The sequence below is a fragment of the Triplophysa dalaica genome, chromosome 13, assembly GCF_015846415.1.
Source record: "Triplophysa dalaica isolate WHDGS20190420 chromosome 13, ASM1584641v1, whole genome shotgun sequence".
Taxonomy (NCBI): domain Eukaryota; kingdom Metazoa; phylum Chordata; class Actinopteri; order Cypriniformes; family Nemacheilidae; genus Triplophysa; species Triplophysa dalaica.
This window is the reverse complement of record NC_079554.1, coordinates 9,595,954-9,617,800: the sequence shown is the minus strand read 5'-3', so window position 1 is coordinate 9,617,800 and position 21,847 is coordinate 9,595,954. Positions and strand designations below refer to the sequence as shown.

Below are 21,847 nucleotides of genomic sequence, written 5' to 3'. Positions count from 1 at the left end.
ATATAGAAAATAAGTTATAATATATATATTTAAATAGTTAATGCTAGTTTTGACATATGTCACGAATTGTCTATGAAAATGGTTTATATATTTAAGTCAGATCAAAACATTTTGAAGATCATAAGAACTGTTAGTTTTGTGACCCTACAGTTTTGATGAGCAAAGGATATACGTTTATGATGCTTATGTACATTATCTCCTTAAGGTTTTACTTGCATAAAATTTAATTTGCATAATCCCACCCAGTAAAGCCCCTCTGCTATTCCAACCTGCTGCAAAACATTGTAGCTAAAAAGAAATCATTAGCATGAAATGCACCGAAAGCTTTTTCACGTTTTAAAATGTCAATTATCAGATTGTCAGACTTTTTTAATATGAATATTATTTTTATAAAAAACATGATCAAAACCCTATTCTTACTAACATCAAGCAGATCTCTGCAAGAGGTTCTGCCGGCAGCTTCTGTCTTCATTTTCATGCTTACCCGTGCTGTTCTCTGCAGTGTGAGAGAAGGATTACAGCTCTCATTAGGGATGTGTGAGGATTACACACTGCCTTTCAGCATCTTAATCCCGCCCTGCTGGTCTCCAAAAAACTTTTTGTACACTTCTGACTGATCATAAAGCATGACACAAGTTTACAAAGTCATCATCAAATGCACTTTCAACACAAAATGTTTTATTTCAAGATATTTAAGGCATTAATGAAACCACTGCATAATACAAAAAAACTTGAGCACCACACACCTACAAGATTCGTATCATAATCAACATTTCTTGACAACCTGAAGTTGAACTGCATAATAGTTTACGGTCACTTTTGTCTTTCGCTATTACTTACGTCATATCACAGGTGGCAAATTCATGACAGACATTCCTTAGAGATGAAAATAATACTCACATAAAAAAATAAAAGCTATACATTGAGCATGACACAAATATTCACTAAGCACCTTTTTGCTTCAAGTAAACTCAGACACAAGGCATTTCACAGTCCAATAAAACACACACGACAAGAAAAAGGCAACACGACCCTGACGTTTTAACCATCGGGATTAAGATGGAGAATGATGAATATCACAAAAAACCATTAAGCTTGTAACAGAGGTAAACATATGCATGCAATGTTGTCAGGCTTGACACAGGTTCTTTATTATGGCAGCGGTGCAGTAATTTCTATTTGGCACTGATACAGTATACGAATCAAGTTCAGGTTCAGAATGCTTCTCGAGAGCTTTGGGTAACACAAACTGCCTTATTCCAAAGGCATTAGGACATTCAGATAACTGTCTTAATTGTGACTTTATGTAGCAGCTTCTTGATATTTCAAAGAAATGGCTATGAACATAATTCAGGGCACAAGGCAAAAATAACCCGCAAATCATTAACTGTTACAGTAACATATAACAGACAACTGCCTAACAGCATCACTCTTAAAAAAAGAAACCTCACACTCTCCAAACCTGAACATCACACTTTAATCCTGAGAGGCTACACCTCAACCTCTTCCTCATTCCCACACATCTGTACTTTATCCCACCCCTCTGCAACGAGGCCATGCTTCTTCTGGTGTCGTTTGTAATTGTCCCAGTGGCCGGTGGTGTAGCCACACTCTTGGCACTTATGCGGCTTTTCACCAGTGTGGCGCAACATGTGGCGCTTCAGATTCATGCTCTGGTTGCAGTTGTAGTTGCAGATGGTGCATTGAAAGGGTTTGGCGCCGGAATGCACCCGCTGGTGTCTTTTCAGGTTAGCCAGGTTCCCGCAGGCATATTCGCACAGGTGGCATTTGTAGGGTTTCTCGCCGGTGTGTACCCGATGGTGGCGCTTTAGGTTGTCGAAGTGTGCGGATGCGTACTCGCACTGTGGGCACTTGTATGGCTTCTCGCCGCTGTGGGTCTTCATGTGGCGGGCCAGATGGTTGGGGTAGTGTGTGAGGAAGGGGCAGGCGGCGCAGGTGTAGACCTTGTCCCCTCGCTCGGCGGGACAGCCAGGTGTGTCCTTAGTCAGCATCTCTAATGTGCACTTGGCACAGATTTGCGCGGAGGATCCGTCCTCATCATCCAGAGCCATGCCACACAGCCGACAGGTGAAAGGAAAGAAGATAGGTAGGGGGGCAGGTTCGGAAGCACCCTGACCTGACTGCAACACCCCTGCGGATGACTGCTGTGCCAACGTGAGGCCATCAAAAGTCTGCATGTAGCTTCCGTCCCGCGCCACATGGGGATGTGGATCAGACTGAACTGCATCTGCAATTGGAGGACATTTGTTGTAAAACTCTCTTTTTGACTTTTTTGCAGGAGGTCAGAGCAAAGGCTGACTTACCTTCAGTGGGCCTGGGAACCACTTCTTTTTCTCTTAAAAGTGCTGCGGTGCGGTGTAAACAGTTGACGCTTGTCGGATGACGGACGCTCTGGCTTACCGCTGTATGCATGCGTTGGTGCCTCTTCAGGTTCCCTAAGGAACTGCACGCAAACATGCAATGGTTGCACTTATAGGGTTTTTCACCCGTGTGTATGCGCAAATGCCTTTGCAGGTTCACCAGCTGTGCCGACGCGTATGAGCAGAGCGGACAGCAAAACGGCTTTTCGCCGTTGTGTGTTTTCATGTGCCGCTTAACGTGGTTCGTATAGCGTGACGAAAAACCACAAAGTGTACAAGAATGGAGCTTCATTGAACCGTCATCGCCACTGGCACTCTCGTTCTCTCCGCAGCCCGCTGGTAAGCAGAGCTTTCTGTCTGCCGCGCCGTTCAGGCTCCCTTTGCAGCAGCTTATGCAGTAGGGCCCCACCAGGTCCATGCCGGGTCCTAGAGGATCTTCCAGGAGCTGACCACAGCCCCTGCAAGAGAGGTACGAGGGGAAACTAGGCTCAGAAACACCATCTTCGTGCTCGCTTTCAGCTGCGCGCAGGTCATCGGCGTCACTCTCCATGCTCAGGCGGCTGAAGGGTGAGCTCTCGTCGTCTCCCAGGGGGAAGGCAGGCAGGCTAATGTCAGCTGTAAAGGATCACAGCAGGACACACCATTACATTTTGCAGCTGCACATATGTGCTTTCTGGGTTCTGAGATCATGTGCAAGGAATTGCATGCAATCGAAACATCGAGCAATGACATAAAGATGATGAAAACTGATATTGAAAAAATGCAGTTTATTGTAAAGCTAGTATAGTAGTAATAACAGTTACTGACTATGGTTTTTATGCCTGGATATAACAAAGGTTAACCTGCCCAAGAATGTATTTAAAGTCTTTAAAACACAAGAGAGAACGAGACAAGATAAAAAACAAACAACAAACAAATTTTCAACAGCATTTATACTTACTAATCCAAAGCGTGAAAAAGAGATCGATTGTGATAAAAACAAATAGGTGGTAAACACAAAGCTGCTCGCTCTTTCACAACGATTCCTTCCAGCTCCGTCCTCGTGCACGTAACGTGAGGAAATGTGAGTCTGAAGCCCGAGCGGCCCTATATATCGTCCGTTTCCCAAACCCCGGGTGGATGATTACCCGGCCTAATGATAATGATGATGACTATAATGGCCCTGATGATGATGATGATGAGGGCAGATGATGATGATGACAACTATGATAAAGACCCTGAGAAGAGATGATGATGGTGATGATGATGATGATGATGATGATGACTAAATGCCTTATTATAATGTGTCCTTGATGGTTGTCTTGATGACCCTTATATAATAGCCGTGGCACACTGTATTTTTTTCTTGATTTGCCAATCTCAAATAGTGCGTTCTGTGAAAATTCCAAAGCTAGGGAAATTTTCCAGGGTAGGTTTATGTGTCCCATCTGTAAATGATCGGTCACAATGCAAAATGTCGTCTGCATAATAACATTTAGCAATAACATTAAGCATCTATCTTTCCACATAATGTTCCTGCCTGTATTGAGGCAGACATATGGCCCCTTCATGTTATACAACAAACATATAAGCCATTATATAGAAAAGCAACAACCTAAACAAACGTAACTGCACATGTTCGTCAACTGCACTTAAAGGCAGGATGGGTGATCCAGTCCAGAAAAAAAAAAATTCATGTTGGTTGTAAATCTCTTTACATCCTGATAGCAAATATGAAGTATAGTGGTCAAATAATATTTTTATAATTAAACATCGTCTGTGAAAGGCGCAGGACCAATAAAACGTTTGCCCAATCAAAACATTCTGGCCGAAAGGTGTGACTGGTTATGTGTACAATTCAGCCAACGTATTTTGCATTCCACTGTGCACCATGTTCACGCAGACATCATACATCATCAGCGCACTCATGTCCACTGTGTCAATGTAGGTAAAATGGCGGACAATCAGCAACAATCAAACTACCTGCGGATCTGACAACAAGTAAATCTACAAAACGAAATTCAGTTTTTGAAAAAGCAGTGAGGAGAAAACGTCTGGATCATGAAATAGGAAAAAGTGGAATTAACATCGGTTCAGCTTTCACACGAATGAATTACGTGGATTTACGAAATACATGTGTTTGGAGGAGGCGTGGTTTTGGACGGCGAATCGCATAGAGAGTGGAATAATAATTTCAGTGACAACACGCCAATGAAACTGAGAAGAACTTTTCTATGCTTAAAGGTGAGGTGGTTGATTTGGAAAGGTGCTAATTTTAGCCTGATAGCACTGAAATTATAATCCCACCCACTATGTGGTTAGCCGTAAAAAGACACACCTCCTTTTTACCCACATGAATGGATGTAACAGAGCTGGCAGAGATTTTAGCAGAAGGACGTCATTGTCTTTGTATGCATGATTACATATACTCCATTTTCTCAATATTTTGAATTCCTGCACCCTCGGATTCCAGAGTTTTTAATAATTATATCGCAGCCAAATATGGTCCTATCCTAACAAACCATATATCAATAGAAAGTTTATTCAGATTATGTAAAAATCAAAATTTTCGAAAAATGTGCATTTAACATCCTTGACCCTTAATTTTTATATGTATCCACACATACAAAAACACGTATACATATGTGTATATAAATATATGTATATTTACCAATAATTGAAATAGTATATAAACAATTGTTCATTTTTATAAATTATATGTTTCCTTAAATATAAGCAGGTATGTTTATGTTTTTATAAATAGAAAATGTATATGCACATTAAACAGACATATATAATGTAAACACAAACCATTATTATGGACGCGAACGCGATTAATCAAAATATAAATTAAAGCCATGGTATAAAATAGAATAATACCTATGAATAATGAATAATGGCAAATGTCCAGCTATTAGCTTGAATGACTTCCAATTCCATAGTCGTAACTCGTGTTTAATGGAAATCACTGATAACTATTATGTATTCTGGTGTAGCAACCCACATTATATGGTTTGCTGGGCTGAGAATCTCTTCTAACTCACCTGAGAACTTTTCAAGGCCTATGATCTTGCCGACATTGTCAGGATCGGAGAACTCAATTTCTTGTCCCAGGAGAAAGTTGCTCTCAAAGGTAAGGCTTTCCGGACGTTCAGTCCCTAAACCATCTTCAGAATCCACTGAAAACAAAGAGTTACATTTAATCTAAATTTGCCAATTCATGCATAATTTATACGCATGCAGTCTTTTCTGTATTTTTTTCTAAATGTCATAAATATTTTCATCACCATGTAATTCCCACCAGATAATAAATGAAGTACTGTTCTTCTTAGCCTTCTGCGCTGGAAATGACATTTTGCACAAAACTGAATTCAAATGACTCCTTTATTTTGTTAAAGCTAATGTCATAGCAAGCACTAAACCATTATTTAATGTGTTTGGCATCATTTGGAAACACTAAAACCTGACTGGAAATGATAAACAGAACATTCTGTGTTTTGCACGTGTGATTAAAAAGGTAATTTTGTTTCCTTGGCTATCTTTTGATAAAACTTTGAGGCAGAATGATCCAGGCTACAGTGTGTAGACAGCACTTGCTGGGGATTTGGTATATTCTTTTCTTTACATAAAATCAGTTAAAGCCATATGGAAAGTAGTAAACTTCAAAGAAACCAACATATAACACAGAATTATATTTATTAAAATAATAATTTATTAATGATTCATAAAAATCAACTGCACGACATGAAAGAACTCAGTTGAGAATGTCTATTATGCAGCATTGGCGTTTTAGTTTACTGAAGCTCTACTGCCATCTACTGGGGACAAGTTGATTTTCAAAAACACAGGAGGTTTAAGGATGTTAAAGATATTCAATAATGTGTCTTTTAGCTAATACAACAGAGAAAGCCATTTAAAATACTTAAACAATTTACAGTAGCAAAACGTCTTGCACCCCTCTATAATCTGACACAAATAAAGAATTTGTTTACATTTATCCAAAGCGACTTGCATTGCATTATCCTATACATTATACATAGGTATGTGCAATCCCCTGGGATCGAACCCACAACCTTGTTCTTACCACTGAGCTACAGGAAAGCAGCTTTCCCATCAGTTGATACTTATATTAAATATTCTCATCAGTACACAGGACACAAAATCCTAATAGTCTGATTAAAACACTCAGACTCAGTGAAGAATGTTAGAGCAAATGAACTGGTCACAAGATTACATGTTTGGAGAGGGAATACTTAAACAACCCTTAACATATTTATCATCCAAAATGTGCATTTTTATCGACACAATGTTGAAAAGCTGTTTCAAAAGATTCTTCAGATGGACACACCCACATACAGTGTAATAGAATCGATTTTAGGCAAAAGCATATTTTCTCAAAAAGCATCTTACATTTGACAGGTTGTGGATTCTGCTGTTTTCTTCTTGGCATCTTCCAGTCAGCCTTTTATACTTGCAGTCTCCTCTAGATTACCTTGAAACTATCAACTCATTCTTCAATGCAGTCTCTAAAAGTGTAACAAACGACACGTTGAACTGCACGTTTCTTAAACACACTCCGCAAAACAGTTACACAACACCTAAGGAGCTAACGTGCTAATCTGACACTATTCTTGAAGACAAATAAAGACAAGCGTTGTTTACTGTCTCTAAAATACTAATCCAATTCACTGTGCGTCAGAATACATGTCAGCATTAATGTACATGTATCGCGCAGTATAAATGTAACACGTATCCAGATTGTTTATTCTGTCGATATACAGCAGACACATTTAAATGTCCAACTCATATTATTTGTCAAGCTCAGCAGATGTCAGAAATATACCTCCTCCTTCTTCTTCCTGACGCGTCAAATAACACAAAACGACAGCGCTCCACGGTGCTCTACAGCTCACAGTCCGCCATTCCATAACACAGCGACCACAAAGAAAGGCAATTATTGCTCTTTTTTCATAAGTTAATTGATCTCCAAATTGCCATTGTATACATTTTTTCCACTACATTGCGTACTTCCGTCTCCTTCAGTTACGCATTTCCGGGCACACTGATCTGACTTCTTAATTCTATTTATATATATTTTTCTTTATATAGAATATTTAGAGGTGGCAAATAGGCAAATAATATATATATATATATATATATATATATATATATATATATATTAGTGGTAGATTAGTTTTTTTTTGGATATTCGTTTTTTTCCCGATATTATTATAATACTTATATTATAATAATAATAATAAGAAGAAGAAGAGGTACAGCACGTTAGTAGTATATGTTATAGTTGTTGGCAACCGTGAACGTACCCTGTGGAGGTCTACGTAATACAATGCAGTCGTCTACATAATCCTAATTATACGTATTTCTTATATAATATTGTATTGTATGGTTATATAATTGCAAAATAGCGGGTATCCCTTTTAAAAAGCATGTCTATGTCATTAAATCACATTGGCATAATTTAGTAGCTGTCAATCAAGTTGGACTTCATTTACATTTACTAAATGAAAAGAATATGATTTCTACGTCATCACATCGATTCAGATCACTGCAGTACATCCATCACTCCCGCAGGCCTCACAACCTCTGAAACAGATTGAGAAGGAAACCTCAAGGTTTAGGGGGATATCCTCGCAACGTCATACGGCGCCTCTCGGACCACAGGGTCCAGAAAAACGGGAGAAACGCTTAAAAGCAAGGCGACGTTTTACAGCAGTGGGAGGAGCCAAGCGAGCCTGTGTCCTCGGCTGCTCAGTGGGAGGAGTCAACTGATGGTGATTCTGCTGAGCTGCAATAAGATAACGCACTAAGCGGAGGTAAGAGACCGATTTCATAAAATTATTGCGCACTGTCTTTCGGGTGAGAAGACGGTTTTATTTTCTTGTGAAAGCATATCGTAAGCTATATTTAACCATAAAAGTATTGTATTTCGTTTGGATGAGTTGCAATACGTAATAACCTTGCCACTCCCTGCAGTGTTTCAGTGCCCTGGTCTGATTAGTTACTAAAAAATGTGTTTATAGACAAGAAATTGTAATGAATTCAATTATAAGAAAGTACGAGCACATCGAGAGGTGATTGAGGTGATGGGGGTGCGCGTGTTTCTTTAGGGGATGGTGTCGGTGGCATTTAAAGATCCCTACAGCTTGTTACTGTATCATTAAAGTATTAGTTGGTGAAAATGCTGTAAGCGATTACAGATGCGCTCTTGGCCAGAATGTGGAGGTGTGTCCTCATCAAACGTCAAAAACGCCACTGCCACGATGTTGCCCTGTCGAGACTTATCAGGGTATCAATGGGCTCCCTTCACTTTCCTGAAGAGACTGATAACATTGTAAACCATCCTATTTAGAACATTGCATTAGCCTTTACATTTTTTGGTTTGCAAAGCTGTTGCTTATTTTGGCTAAACATGAAAGCTGTTGAGTGTACAAGCAGGAACAGTCCAGGCAGGAAGAGGAAAAACCCATAAAAGCTTGTCAATGAGACCTTAGCCACAGGATTTTTTACTCTACGCCAAAAAGCCATAATACACATTAAAGCTCTGTCATCATTGAGCCACACTGCAATAGATCTTATCATTTCTTGTGTTCTCTGTGATATATTTGATATAATCTTGTTTTGTTTATAAATGTATGATAGAATTGTGTAGCCTTTACATGATGTGGATTGTGTCCATATTTTGATATTGTTTATATTTTTTTATATTTTGGTATTCAAATTGAAGAAATTCACCCTAAAGTTGAATTAATAATTGCACCCTGTTATATAACTGTTGATCTTTTAAGGCCAACATATAATATTTATAAATATTGTTGCCTAATATTATTTGAAACGCGTAATATTAATGCTCATTTTTAGACAATCTTTCTACATATTTATTGAGAACAGGGGTTTAATATGTATTTCTCTATTTACCAAATGTAAACAATGTCAGGATTTATTATCTTTGGAGGAAAGAGTTAGGAATGTAGTTTTGCTATTTATTGGGGGAGTCATATAGTGGAAAGGAAAGTCTTTTCAGTCATTGATTTCCCCCTCAGTCCTCATTCTTTTGTAAGAATGACCATATAACATTAATCACTACTTCTTTAAACGGCTTTATAGGCTATTTTACCTAATTAAATCTGCATAGTAAAAGGCTGACTATCAGATTCAATGCAACTTTAAATCAGCAAAAAAATGTAAATCTCCAAAAGATTGATTCACATTATTAATTTAGATATTTTTTTCATATTAATCAGTCATTTTATGTCATATTTTATAAATAGCAAAATAATTGTATCAACAAGATAAGCAATGAGATCAGATTTTCTGATGTCTTTTCAGTTTTAGTTGCTGAACATGATGTTCCTTGGCAAATGGCAATACTAATAACTAATGTGCGGCGTCTGGCAGCAGCATCTAGCAGAGTACATCTAGCTGTATTTAGCTTCTTTTGATGGTTAGCATTAACAATTGAAAATAAGACCCCATGCCACACAGCTTAGACTATGCATTCTTTTCTATAAAAAAATCGTTTGGACTCTGGAGTGGAGAATATTTTCCCTTACCTGTCTATCTCTCTCTCATGTTGACTGTTAGTATGACAGTCATTATCTGTAATAAAGCATCACCACGTGATACAATATCAAGCAAGTTTAAAGTCGTCTCTATGCTGTATGTTGTTAGGTGTTTAAGACATATACTGTAGCCACTCAAAGATATATATTAAACCACTCTTAGTTGTTTGCATGTTTGTTATCTGTCCGGTAAGATATCTTACTGTAACAATGAGTGTGTGTTTGTGTCATGTATTTTCAGGTATGAAAATGTATTCAGATAAGTGAGGAAGAACAAACAAGCTGTTCTGGACTGTACATGAGAAGTGAACAATGACATTGATCAAGGAGCGCATTTGTGAACCTCTTTCCTGCGTCCACGCTATGGTCTCTTTGCCTATATTCAGTTTCGCTCCTTAAAGAGACATAACGCAGAGACAAAAGGGACTGACTCCCTGATCAGCTCCATAAAATGAGGAGACCCAAGCAACAGTCGCAGGCCCTAAGTTTTCTAAACTTCTTCAGCCGCAAGCCCAAATCTGACCCCAAGATTGAGAAGCCTTCCGGTACTTTAAACAAGGACGAGGTGGCCATCACTCTTACACCCAATGAGCATGAGCATGTGGAAAAAGTAAGATGGACATTTCTTGAACATTTATTCTCTCACCCCTGTAAAAAAGCGAATGAGTTTCAATTCATTCCCTGGTGTCGCCTCAAATAAAGCGAAGTGGTGTGTGGCTGTAATCGAAGGCTGTAATGGTTAATGTTGCCAGGTAGACACTTTGTCATGTCAATTCCCTTCCCCCCACACCAGTTTTTTATTTAATTAGGTTTATTCCGAGTGTCTCCATTCTTCTGTTGCCAAGATACAGAGTGCTTAGGTCATGCCATTTTCTCATTTGCCTCATCTCACAATTACACGTTATACATCTGTTTCCTCTCAGGACAAGGCTCATAGTGAAGAGGGCATTGGTGGAGAGGTTGGTGGGGATAGAGGACATCTCGGGAAGGTTGAAGAAGCCGGAGTAGGAGATGATGGGCAAGGTGCTGAGTGTGGGAGCAGTGGTTCAATGGGGGTACTGTCCTTATCCTCCTCAAGTCAAGAACAGTTACTCGAGCACCTGGTCGAGTGCCCGCTCTGCCTGCTCAGTCAACCTCGCGGCCACTTCCCTCGTCTGTCCTCCTGCCAGCACCGAGCCTGCACCGACTGCTTACGACAGTACCTACGAATCGAGATCTCAGAGAGCCGCGTGGGCATCGCCTGCCCGCAGTGCCCTGAATCTCTGGCGCTGCCTGATGTCCGTGCCATCCTGGATGACGGTGCTTTGCTGGAGCGTTTCGAAGAGTTCCAGCTGCGCCGCTTTCTGGCAGCTGACCCAGACACGCGCTGGTGCCCGGCACCAGACTGCAGGTTAGCACTGAAATGAACCCATATATCCGTCTTTAGAGTAATAGGTATCACCAAGGTTAGATTAACATAAGCCTGCATGTCGACAGACAGTGGGGGACACCTAATATATCACAATGGAAATGAACACTTTAAATATGTCCCACCAGTTCAGACTGGGTAGATCAGCTATTGCCAGCTTTACAAAACTTTTTAATTCCATTCCTGCTGTCATCAGGATTATTATAAATGCAACATCCGTGTAAAAGACGGCTTGGAACTAAACCTTCCAGGACATGACCCTCCAGGACCGAAATTGAGTTTAAATTATGTGAATCCAGCTGGTTTAAACTGGATTTTCCAGCAGAGCTTTATTGGTGTTGCCTATTCAGCAAGCATGACGTGTGAAACAGCATAAAATGATGGAGGTGGGGGCAGTTCAGTGACTCATTCTGTTTTGTGGTGCATTATGTATGGTTCTGAATGCAAGCGTCAGGTTTCTTCACGGTAACTGGATCACGGTAGCGACGGGAAGCCGTAGCTGATTGGCGGGATGTTTTGCCGTGTCTTGTCAACATGGGGCTGTATTAGGTATCCCCTGCAGTGACGCCACGTGTGGCCCCAGAGCATCCTCTCTCTTTACTACTGTGACTGATGAGAGGAGAACAGCACTGGATTCATCATTGATTGATGAAACTTTTAGACGGTGGCATATGTTCACACATCAGATTATATTTAAAATATTGATTAACACAAACAGAACAATTGGTCTTCGTCACTGAACTGCGTGCGAACAAAGTTATGTAATTTATTCATTCACACTAAATTCTAAATTCAAGCATATATTTTAAAACAAGCAACAAAAACAACGTAAACAAAGTTCTAGTCGTGTAACAAATATTAACCCCATTCAGGCATAGCTCACTACAGTGGTACTGTACAGTATCTCTAAAAAATGCTACTCTCCATCTTGAAAAATATGTGCAAAAGGTTCATGGATATTGTTTTACAATACAAAAACAAAAAATCCTTACATTTTCATGATGCATGAAAGAGTTATATAATATTAAAAATGTGTATGATAATATGTATATATATATATATATATATATATATATATATATATATATATATATATATATATATATACATATGATACAATTATTAAATAAAATATTTATTTAATATCTACTGGGTTTTTGTTATATCTAGATTAATATCTAACATAGATTTATATCTATAGATTAATATGTAATTGTTTTTGTTCATTTATAGATTATTTAATACCTGATACAGAACATATTTCTTTAATATATTTTTATAGTAACAAAAGAATGTGCATTATAGCTTGAACTGTGATAGGATCTGCTTGTTACAGTGTCTATTATATTTAGCTGGCTTTTAATGGCTTTACTCAACAATCTTGCAGATTTGTGCTTATTCATGTATTATGTTAATTGTCGACTGCAGAGCTTATTTAGAATATTTGAAATTCCATATTTTTGCATGAGAATCAAAATGAGACACAATGTCCTTGTTTATAACTAAGGCATTCTTTGCAGTCTTTTCATTTTATGTTGTTTATGTTATTCAATAGCTATGCTGTGATAGCCAACGGCTGTGCCGAATGCCCCAAGCTAAGCTGTGGTCGGGAAGGTTGTGATACCGAGTTCTGCTACCACTGCCGGCAACTGTGGCATCCAGACCAGACTTGTGACCAAGCCAGACGTCAGCGTGCCCGGCATACGTTAGGGGCCAATGATATTTCCTCACTTTACGTATTCAACGAGGAACCTGGAGGTATGGCCGAAATATTAGTCTGTGTAATAATGTCTCACCCAAGATATGTTTGATATACCAGAGCACCTCACCTGACAGTTTGTATGGTCTCTGGTAAAGATGCAGAGGAGATCAAGCCCTGTCCCCGCTGTGGTGCCTATATCATGAAGACTAATGATGGCAGCTGCAATAGGATGAATTGTACAGTGTGTGCCTGTCAGTTCTGTTGGCTATGTATGCAGGAGATCACGGACGTGCACTACCTCAGGTACATGCACACATGCACAACCACACATAGTCATCAAATTACAGTAAGAGTAGTCTCGCATCACCAGACACCAGACCTACAACTAATGGCATAAAGTCTAGTCCACACTGCACCTGATTTTGGCATAGAACTGCCCACTTAGACTGCTAGAGACTGTCTGATCAAAACTTTAAAGGATGTAATGTGACCAAACACAGTACATTTAGGAACACACAAGATATGGAATATACAGTTTTATTTTTGTATTTCAGTCAGTGCCTTAAACAAGATTTGATTGGAACTTTGCAAACGTTGCCAAATCGTAAATAGTAAATAGTCTTTGAAAGATGCACCCTGTATCAATGTTGCTTTCTTGTAAATTTTGTTTCCAGGCAGACAGCATAATGTTATTACTGAAATATATGTAAAGCCAGCCAATCAGATTGCGAGTGCTGTTTTTCAGATGACCTCAGCACTAAATGACCTCAGCTTCATCTGAGGTTAAGACTACAGTAAAAAAACATACTGTTGTGAAATCTATATTTCATTGCTGTATTTCCGAAACCTTGGATGTTCAGATTCGCTGTTTTTCAGGGAATGGAAACAACACATTTTTTGTGTGTTGTCAAAGTTGACAAGCACTTTTAATATTAAAGTTAAGTTTATCTATATACTGTTGCTCTTTTTACAATGTTGCATTGTTTCATAGCATCTTCAAATGAAACAAAGAGGAAAATTAGTGTAAAGAGTACAAACAGAGAGGACAATCCTAACAAAAGCCATGTTAATGGAATTTGCAGAAGTTAATCTAATATCAGCAGTCTCCCTGTGAGCAAGCCAACAGGGGAACGGTGCAAAAACTCCAAGGATAAATAAATGGGGGAAAAAACCTCGGGAGAAACCAGACTCAGCCGGGAGGGCCAGTTCTCCTCTGACGCATTGCATCTGCAGTCAGTCACTTAGTTTTGAGTGATAGTTACTGAGTGAATGTTTATAATTAAAAGCGATTAAATAAGAACATTTTTATCATTAACAGGGAGAGCCTATTATTAGTGATTTATTTAATAAATAAATAAATTAAACTGGAATAGTTTAATAAAAAAATTCAAAACGTGGAGATAAAATTAACACAATGTACTGAACACTCCAATTAACATTTATTTGTGCAGAATACAGACTTCTCTGCCTTTGTCCAAACACAGTGTTATTCTGTTATAAATCCAACCACACGTGGTCACACTCTGTACAATCTAAGCGGTCAAAACATGTAAGACATGTTTTTTCAGTACTGTTATTAAACAGGCTTGCTTGTTTAGCCTTCTTTGTGAACATTTCCGATTATCAGATCTACTTAATTACACTAACTGTAATTACACAGAGCTTGAAAAAGCTGATCTGTTAAAGAGCTCTCACGTCTAAAGTGGCGAGAGAGTTTCAGTTAACTATCACCGCACTGATTTCAAATAGATTTTCCTTCCTTGGGCGGCAGCCAGCACAGACTTTAATCAATTAATCAGTACAAATGTCTGCTCATATTTCCATTTAAAACCCAACCCCCATTTGCTAGAAGCAGGTTTTATTCATTTAACGAAAACCATATTCTTGCTAGGACTGCTTTCATCATTTTGATGAAAGAGTTTGAACTGCTGTATGTCTTTGTTTCTAAATACAGTGTTCTGGTCATTTTTAACTGAGATATTATCCCTAAATTAATTTGAATGATAAGGCATTGTTCACCAACGGGGCATTGTGTTGTGTTTGGGCCTCCTGTCTTATTCATTTAGTCTTGTTTCATCTTAATGTCATTGGAATGAAAGGTCAATGCCAAGACAAGGGCAAAGCATTTATCCCATTTTATTCATTCTAAATGTTATATCCAAAAAATGTTCTCAAAATGACTTTCAAGTTCTCCTGACTTTCCATTACTGACTTCACACATAACAAAACCGGCATTGACATTGGCTATAAAGGATTGTAATTCACCCCTGCAGTGGTTGAGGCTGATCGAGGCTGATATCATTAAATTTGATTCTATTGATCCAGTGAGACAGAGAATGTGTGTGTCTGGCTTTCATTGGCTAATATTTCCTTTTCACTTGTATCTTTAGCTTTAACTCCCATATCACGTACATGCACAGCTGTGTAAAGAGGCTTGTGAGAGTAAAATCAATTGAAAAAGCAGATATAGAACAGAGCGTAACTGCAGCGACTGGCTTAACCCAAGATGTATCTCTTTTAAGTCTGTTGTTTTTCTGTTTGATGGCTGTAAAGTCCTGTTTTTAAGTTCTTTTTCTTACCTTGTCTTTCACCTTTTTACTTTGTAGTCCTTCAGGCTGCACTTTCTGGGGAAAGAAGCCATGGTCGCAGACCCGAAAGGTTTTGTGGCAGGTCGGCATGCTGCTTGGGGCTCCGGTGGTGATCTCACTAATAGCAGGCATTGCAATACCGGTCATCATTGTGGGCATCCCAATATATATGGGTCGCAAGGTAAAGAACTAAACGTGTTTTATGGTACGATTTAAAGTGAAAGCTCACACAAATAATTCGGTCATCACTCTCTCAACAAACAATGGTGGTACCTAATCACTTCTCTTGTGTTTGGACACAAAACCAATGCAAGTGAATTGGTATGGTTAGCAACTTTCCTCAAAATAGGTTATTTTGTGTTTCGCAGTAGAATGTCATACAGGTTTAAAATGACAAGAGGGTGAAATGATGACAGAATTTTCCTTTATGGGTGAACTATCCCTTTAAATCTGTTACTATTACAGTATGTGGCAAATGCCTTCAGGGTGACGTCCTTCAGTCTTTGAGTGTTGACTTGGCATTACTCAAACTACTCCAAACTATCTGTCATATTTGTGGTATAATGGATCAGGTGACCATTTAATAGCTCTGCGTTTTTTAAAAGACAAGGTCAGGTTCTTGTGTGTATATGTATCAGAAAAGTGCTGCTCAATGCATACATGTAAATTTATTTAAATGAACCAGACCTGTCCTCTTCCCACAGCAGGTAAACGTGATGTAGAAAACTTTAGTGCAGCACTTACAGAGCCTTTTGAGTGCCCTTAGAGGTCATTATGGTCGTAGGCACTTGTGACTTATTTGTTTGTCAAGCATTTAGAAAATGTAGTTAAGTAAAAAAATGATTGTTTCTTTAGCGAAACACAATGGCGGATGTTAAGCAAAATGTTAGTGATGGACAGCCTCAGTCACTATCCAGTGTCAACATTCTTCAAATACTCTTCTTGTGTTTCACAGACAAAAGTAAGTACAGTTATTTCAATTTTGAATGAACTTTCCCTTTAAGTATGTATCTGCTTGCTTTTCAGGTCCACGGTCGCTGTAAGAAAAACAATATCTCAGGAAGTAAGCATTACTTGACAGTGGCCAGTGGGGTCATGATGTCCGTGTTCGTGTCTCCAGTCATAGCAGCCATTACTGTAGGTAAGAACAAAAATAAATTTTCTGCCCTCATCTGAATGTTATCTCAAGAACAGAGCTTTAATTTTACAAACTTTTTGTGTTATGACATGGTATACATGCTCAGCTGATCATTACGTTTGAGTACTGATGGAGTCAGACACAAGTCTATCTCTCACATATAGGAAAGATTGAAACAGCCTAAACATCCGTAATACCTCCACATGTGCACACAGCTGTTTCATTCATGAACATTCACACGCAACCGCCCTGATGACTCATCTATCTTCAGCATTTATGATTGTGTGAACCCTTGAGTGGGGAGGTGAGATTACAGCAGCCAGTTGCTGCTAAAATGTCAGGCCGATCCCCACAGCGTAGCGTGAAGTCCCGCACATTGCGTTCACTACCCGGTACTCTCCACCAAAGCCGAATCTTCTGTTCCCTCTTATCTCCTCTCTGAATAGCCCCATCTGTTCTACAGCTCTGACCTCTCTTCAGCAGAGCTAGAGAGGGGCCCTGTTCCCTAGAATGCCCCCATCAACAATGCCACTCTGTTCTTACCCGTAACCAGGAGAATTATGGTCCTTTGTCTACATACATTTTTTGTGGACTATGTTCGCTGCTTATGGATTTTTACTGCAATTATTTATACATTGCTTACTTTTTTGCTTTTCCCAAATTATTACTTTTAAAATAAGGTCACCTAAGTACTGGATGTCTGTTTTTCATTCATACATATTTAAATAAATATATTCCTTTAAAAAAAAGAAGAAAGAATACTTAATATCTGTAGATAATCTAAAAAATATATATACTGTATAATGCAAATGCGGATTTATGAAACGGGGCTGTTTACTTATCTAACTAAAATGGATTTCAAATTTCTTAAACTGCATCAAAACTGTATTGAATGGCAGGTCAAGTCAGGTCAGGTCAACTTTATTTGTACTCGTAGGTAGACTTGTTTTGAAATGTAAGTTCACGTAAAGACATCACAAACATTGAACATAGGGAAACAAAATAATAAAGATTATTATAAATATACAGACTTTGTAAACACAATTAATGTGTTATCATGCAGTCCTCTGCAGATATTTACGTTTGTTAAATGTAGTTTAATAATTACAACACTGTACAAAGAATCCAAGATTTTGTGAAAAATATCGTTTAATTTATAAAATAAAACGTTTAGAAAGATTGTCTTCGCTTGTATTAACTTTGACAGATCTACGGTAGTGACCAAAAGTGGTGTCCGGGGGACAAAAGAGGAGTACAGTATTGTACAAAATGTACAAAATACTTCACTCTTTTATTAGACAAAATGATTGGAAATGATAAGCCACAGTGTATTAGGGAATCTGGGTTTAATTCTAATATACAAAAAAATGCATAGAAAACAAAAAGCTCACAAGAAATGAAACACACACGGACTTCAGTTTTTGTTGATCCATTCTTGTTTTTCATTACGGCAGGCATTCTCATGGGTCTCAATAAGCTTTGTTCATATGTTGAAATTGTTATGCATATGTTGCCAGGCCTCCTAAAAATCTTCCCAAGTTTCAGTTTACACTCCAAGCTCAACGATGAAACATGCATAATTTTTTTTAAATACATCTTTAAAGAACAAAGTGGTCAACTTTCCAAAGCTGGAAATGTATATATTTTATATTTAAATATATTTGTTTAATTTGATAAAATAACTGTGTTTTCTGTTTTAAAAGGGGTGGGAGTGCCTCTTATGTTGACGTATGTCTACGGGGTAGTGCCCATGTCTTTGTGTCGAAATGGCTGGTGCAGACCACAAAATGAACCTCCAGAAGTTCGGAATATACAGCTGGAAGATCTTGCCAATTGTAAGTCCACCATTAAAAATAGACTGTGTTTTTCATATGTTAGTCTATAAGATTAAACTTTATTCACAATATGAACCCTATAAACCATTACAAGATTAAAGGGATTGTTCACCCAAAAATGTTTAATTCAGTCAATATTTACTCGCTTTCATGTTGTTCCAAACTGTATTAAAATCTTTGTTATGCGGAACACAAAATAAGATATTTTAAAGAAAGTGGGAAACGTAACCATTCTGGGGCACCATTGACTACCATAGTACTTTCCCCCCTACTATGGCTGAAGTTCTGCTTTATTATTACACTGCTTACCTTTACATATGACTTTGCATATATGAATATACATGACTGTACATACAATATATGAATACTTTAGCTGAAAAACTTTAGCTGAAAAAGATTAGTAATGTAATATGAAAGGGATACCCCAGCCAAAAATGAAGATTCTTTCATGGCTTAATCACCCTCTTGATAATTCAAATCTGTATACATGTCTTTGTTCAGTTGAACACAAATAAAGATATTTGGAAGAATGTTAGCAAAAGTAGTATCATATTTTATATGTTCTGTTGAACAAAAGACATTTATACAGGTTTTGAACAGCTTGAGGGTGTGTAATTCATGACAGAATTTTCATTTTGGGGTGGAGTATCTCTTAAATCTCTCAGTTTGGCCTACTCTGATGACATTTAAACTTCTCTTGAAGATCTTCTATTTTCTCATGTAGTCAGTGACCATTGGACCGGCCTGCCCAATCCAGCTCTAACCGAAGGAAGGATACAGGAAGTGAATGTTAACATTGAGGAAGTGCTGCCGCTTCCCAGCACCAGTATGATCCAGTCAGGAGAAAAGGACTTTGTTGAACCACCCAATGACAGACAGCTTGACAACACAGAGCAGGACGTCCAGTCAGATGAAGTGGATGTTGTAGACGAATGTGCTTACATGAGCACACAGACGTTTTCTCTGAGGTGAGCAAATCTGGCAATTAAAAAACTGCGGAAAGGCATAAACTAAAGGTGTATGTTAGTAGAGATCTGGTGTATTATATATTGATTCTGAATAACAATATGATGGTATTGCAATTTTTGATGTTTCACTGTACAGTCAATTTATTGCAATCTTTTACTCATTGTGAGGTCCTTGTGTTTGTTTTTCTCTTTTGTTTACAACAGGGAGGGGACCAATATCGAGGTCCGTGTGGAGATCGAGGCTCAGCCACGAGGAGGGCGGAAGCCAAGTCTCAGCAGTATTCTGTCTAGCAAGAGCCTGTCTTCAGAATCACTAGGCCAGCCCTGTGAACCTCTATGTGCCCCTCAACAGACAGGGAGCGCAGACCCCCTGCCAGTTCCTGAGACGGACAGTGTCTGAGAGGCTCCTGGGAACCAACTACTTTCACCGCTCACCTCTACTCCCATCAGGTGCTTCCAGCCTCTGCCTGCTAAACGCGGAGCGTCAGCCATGTGGAAACCAACGCAGAAAAGAGAGAGAGAGCATGGAGATGAAAGTCAAGGGCAGCTGCCAAAACGCCACGGAGCATTAAAGATGATAATTGAACATGAAATGACCAAGCGCATGTTTGTCAACAACTTTGAGGAGTGCTAACCAGTTTTTTACCATAGAAAACATTGGCTATTGGAATGCTGGTCTATTTCATTTCTTTGATTAGCTTTTCTTTCAGCTACACTTCTAAAGCGAAAGGCCGTATGGTTTAGGTCCCCTGACCTACTAAAAACCCTGAATAATGGATTAATAGCATGGTTTCTATTGCAAGGGTGGTAGCCTGATGTGACATGACTACCAACATGGAAAAATGCAGATACTATTTGGCTGAAGATGATTATGCTTCAAGCTAATACTAACTTGGAAACAAACATTTTTTCCCAATGGTGTTCATTCATTTGAATGATACGTTTTCGGTTGCATTTTCATGAAGAAGAAGCAAAATCTGTGGGATTTGGGTTTAAATTGAGACCCCACGGTCATGCTGTTAGTAGCCTATTGTGTCTTGAATTTGATCAATTTAAGTCAAATTTTGTGATCTTTGGGAAGGTAAACATTATAAGGACTGTTTTTAAATGCTGCGTTGAAAGCGAATAAGGCAATGTTGATTTGTTCTTATTGGTCTTGTTTCTAAATCCACAAGTGTTTACTTTTGGTCTTTATTTCTACAGTAAAGGCATTTGTTTTTCCTTCAGAGTTTTTTGTGAACCAGGAGTTTAAAAAGCCCAGTAACTAAAGAGATTACTTGATCTCATTCACTGTAGAGACTAGCCAATACCTAAACTGTTTAAGCTCCTGGTGTTAGATAGCCTACTGACCAGAGCCAACAGTTGAGTAATCTAACCTAAAATTTATTTTCTGGTGTTTTTCGACACTTAGAATTGAATGACCAGAAAATAGCCCAAATTTCAAAATGTAGCTAAATGATTTTAGGGAGGTTTTTTTATGAACCAGATGAACTGCAGATTGGAAACAATGAATGACACAGTGCGCCAATAAAAATACATTTATATTGAACTGTGGCTATCAATAAAGTTTTTCATTTTCTGCATTTTTATTCCATCTTATAACAACATCGAATCCATGATAAAATGTTACATTGTACCCAGAACTTGAAAAACCCGTCATCATTTAACTAACCTTAGATTTTTCCAAACCTGTATACATTTCTTTGTTTTGCTGAACACACAGGAAGAAATTTGGAAGAATGTCAGATCTCACCCACCATTTACTGCCATAGTAGTCAATGGGGGGTGAGAATTGACATTCTTCGAGACATTCTCCTGTGTGTTCAACAGAACAAAGACATTTATAAAGGTTTGGAATAATCTGAGTGTAAGTAATGATGACAGAATTTTCTTCCCTTTAATTTCCATAAAGTGTAACAGTAAAAGGCCGACAGAGGGCGCTAGAGTTTAGCGCAAAGTAAACACACAGTTTCTGACTGTTACTGCTGCAAGCATCCTCAGCACCATTTCAAGGACATACAGGTAAAGATGAACTATACAGTACGTTTACCACTGCCCATAACCATACTTAAACTATGAAATGTGTTCTTAAACGTAACAAAATGGTCTTATACAAATTCTCATCAATCAGCAAAAAGTTTATTTTACATTATGCACAATTGTTAATTTTTTTCTACGTATTCAAGGTCTCTCTATTTGAAGCCTACTTTATATATTCAACCATAACAATAATTAGCAAACAACGTTGAGTGTATGAGTTAAACGCGT

The 21,847-nt window shown here is 38.4% G+C and overlaps 2 protein-coding genes across 3 annotated transcripts; one reads left to right on the top strand and one right to left on the bottom strand.

The window, feature by feature from the left end:
* Positions 1-656: 656 nt before the first annotated feature.
* On the bottom strand, positions 657-7,380 carry znf513a (zinc finger protein 513a). The gene is made up of 5 exons (XM_056765270.1): positions 7,204-7,380; positions 6,771-6,886; positions 5,405-5,539; positions 2,325-2,996; positions 657-2,248 (listed from the first exon to the last, which is right to left on the bottom strand). Exons 2-5 carry the CDS (start codon positions 6,808-6,810, stop codon positions 1,491-1,493), a joined length of 1,605 nt encoding a protein of 534 aa, XP_056621248.1. The 5' UTR covers positions 6,811-6,886; positions 7,204-7,380; the 3' UTR covers positions 657-1,490.
* A 755-nt stretch (positions 7,381-8,135) lies between these two features.
* Positions 8,136-21,128, top strand: si:ch211-278j3.3 (E3 ubiquitin-protein ligase RNF19A). Of its 2 annotated transcripts, none has more exons than XM_056763640.1 (10): positions 8,136-8,194; positions 10,182-10,550; positions 10,864-11,330; positions 12,904-13,106; positions 13,206-13,353; positions 15,657-15,819; positions 16,665-16,779; positions 18,480-18,611; positions 19,336-19,579; positions 19,784-21,128. In XM_056763640.1, exons 2-10 carry the CDS (start codon positions 10,392-10,394, stop codon positions 19,977-19,979), a joined length of 1,827 nt encoding a protein of 608 aa, XP_056619618.1. In that variant the 5' UTR covers positions 8,136-8,194; positions 10,182-10,391; the 3' UTR covers positions 19,980-21,128. The 2 variants fall into 2 exon arrangements, with proteins under 2 accessions (XP_056619618.1, XP_056619617.1); XM_056763639.1 differs by having other exon boundaries at positions 19,315-19,579.
* The last annotated feature ends 719 nt before the right edge of the window (positions 21,129-21,847 follow it).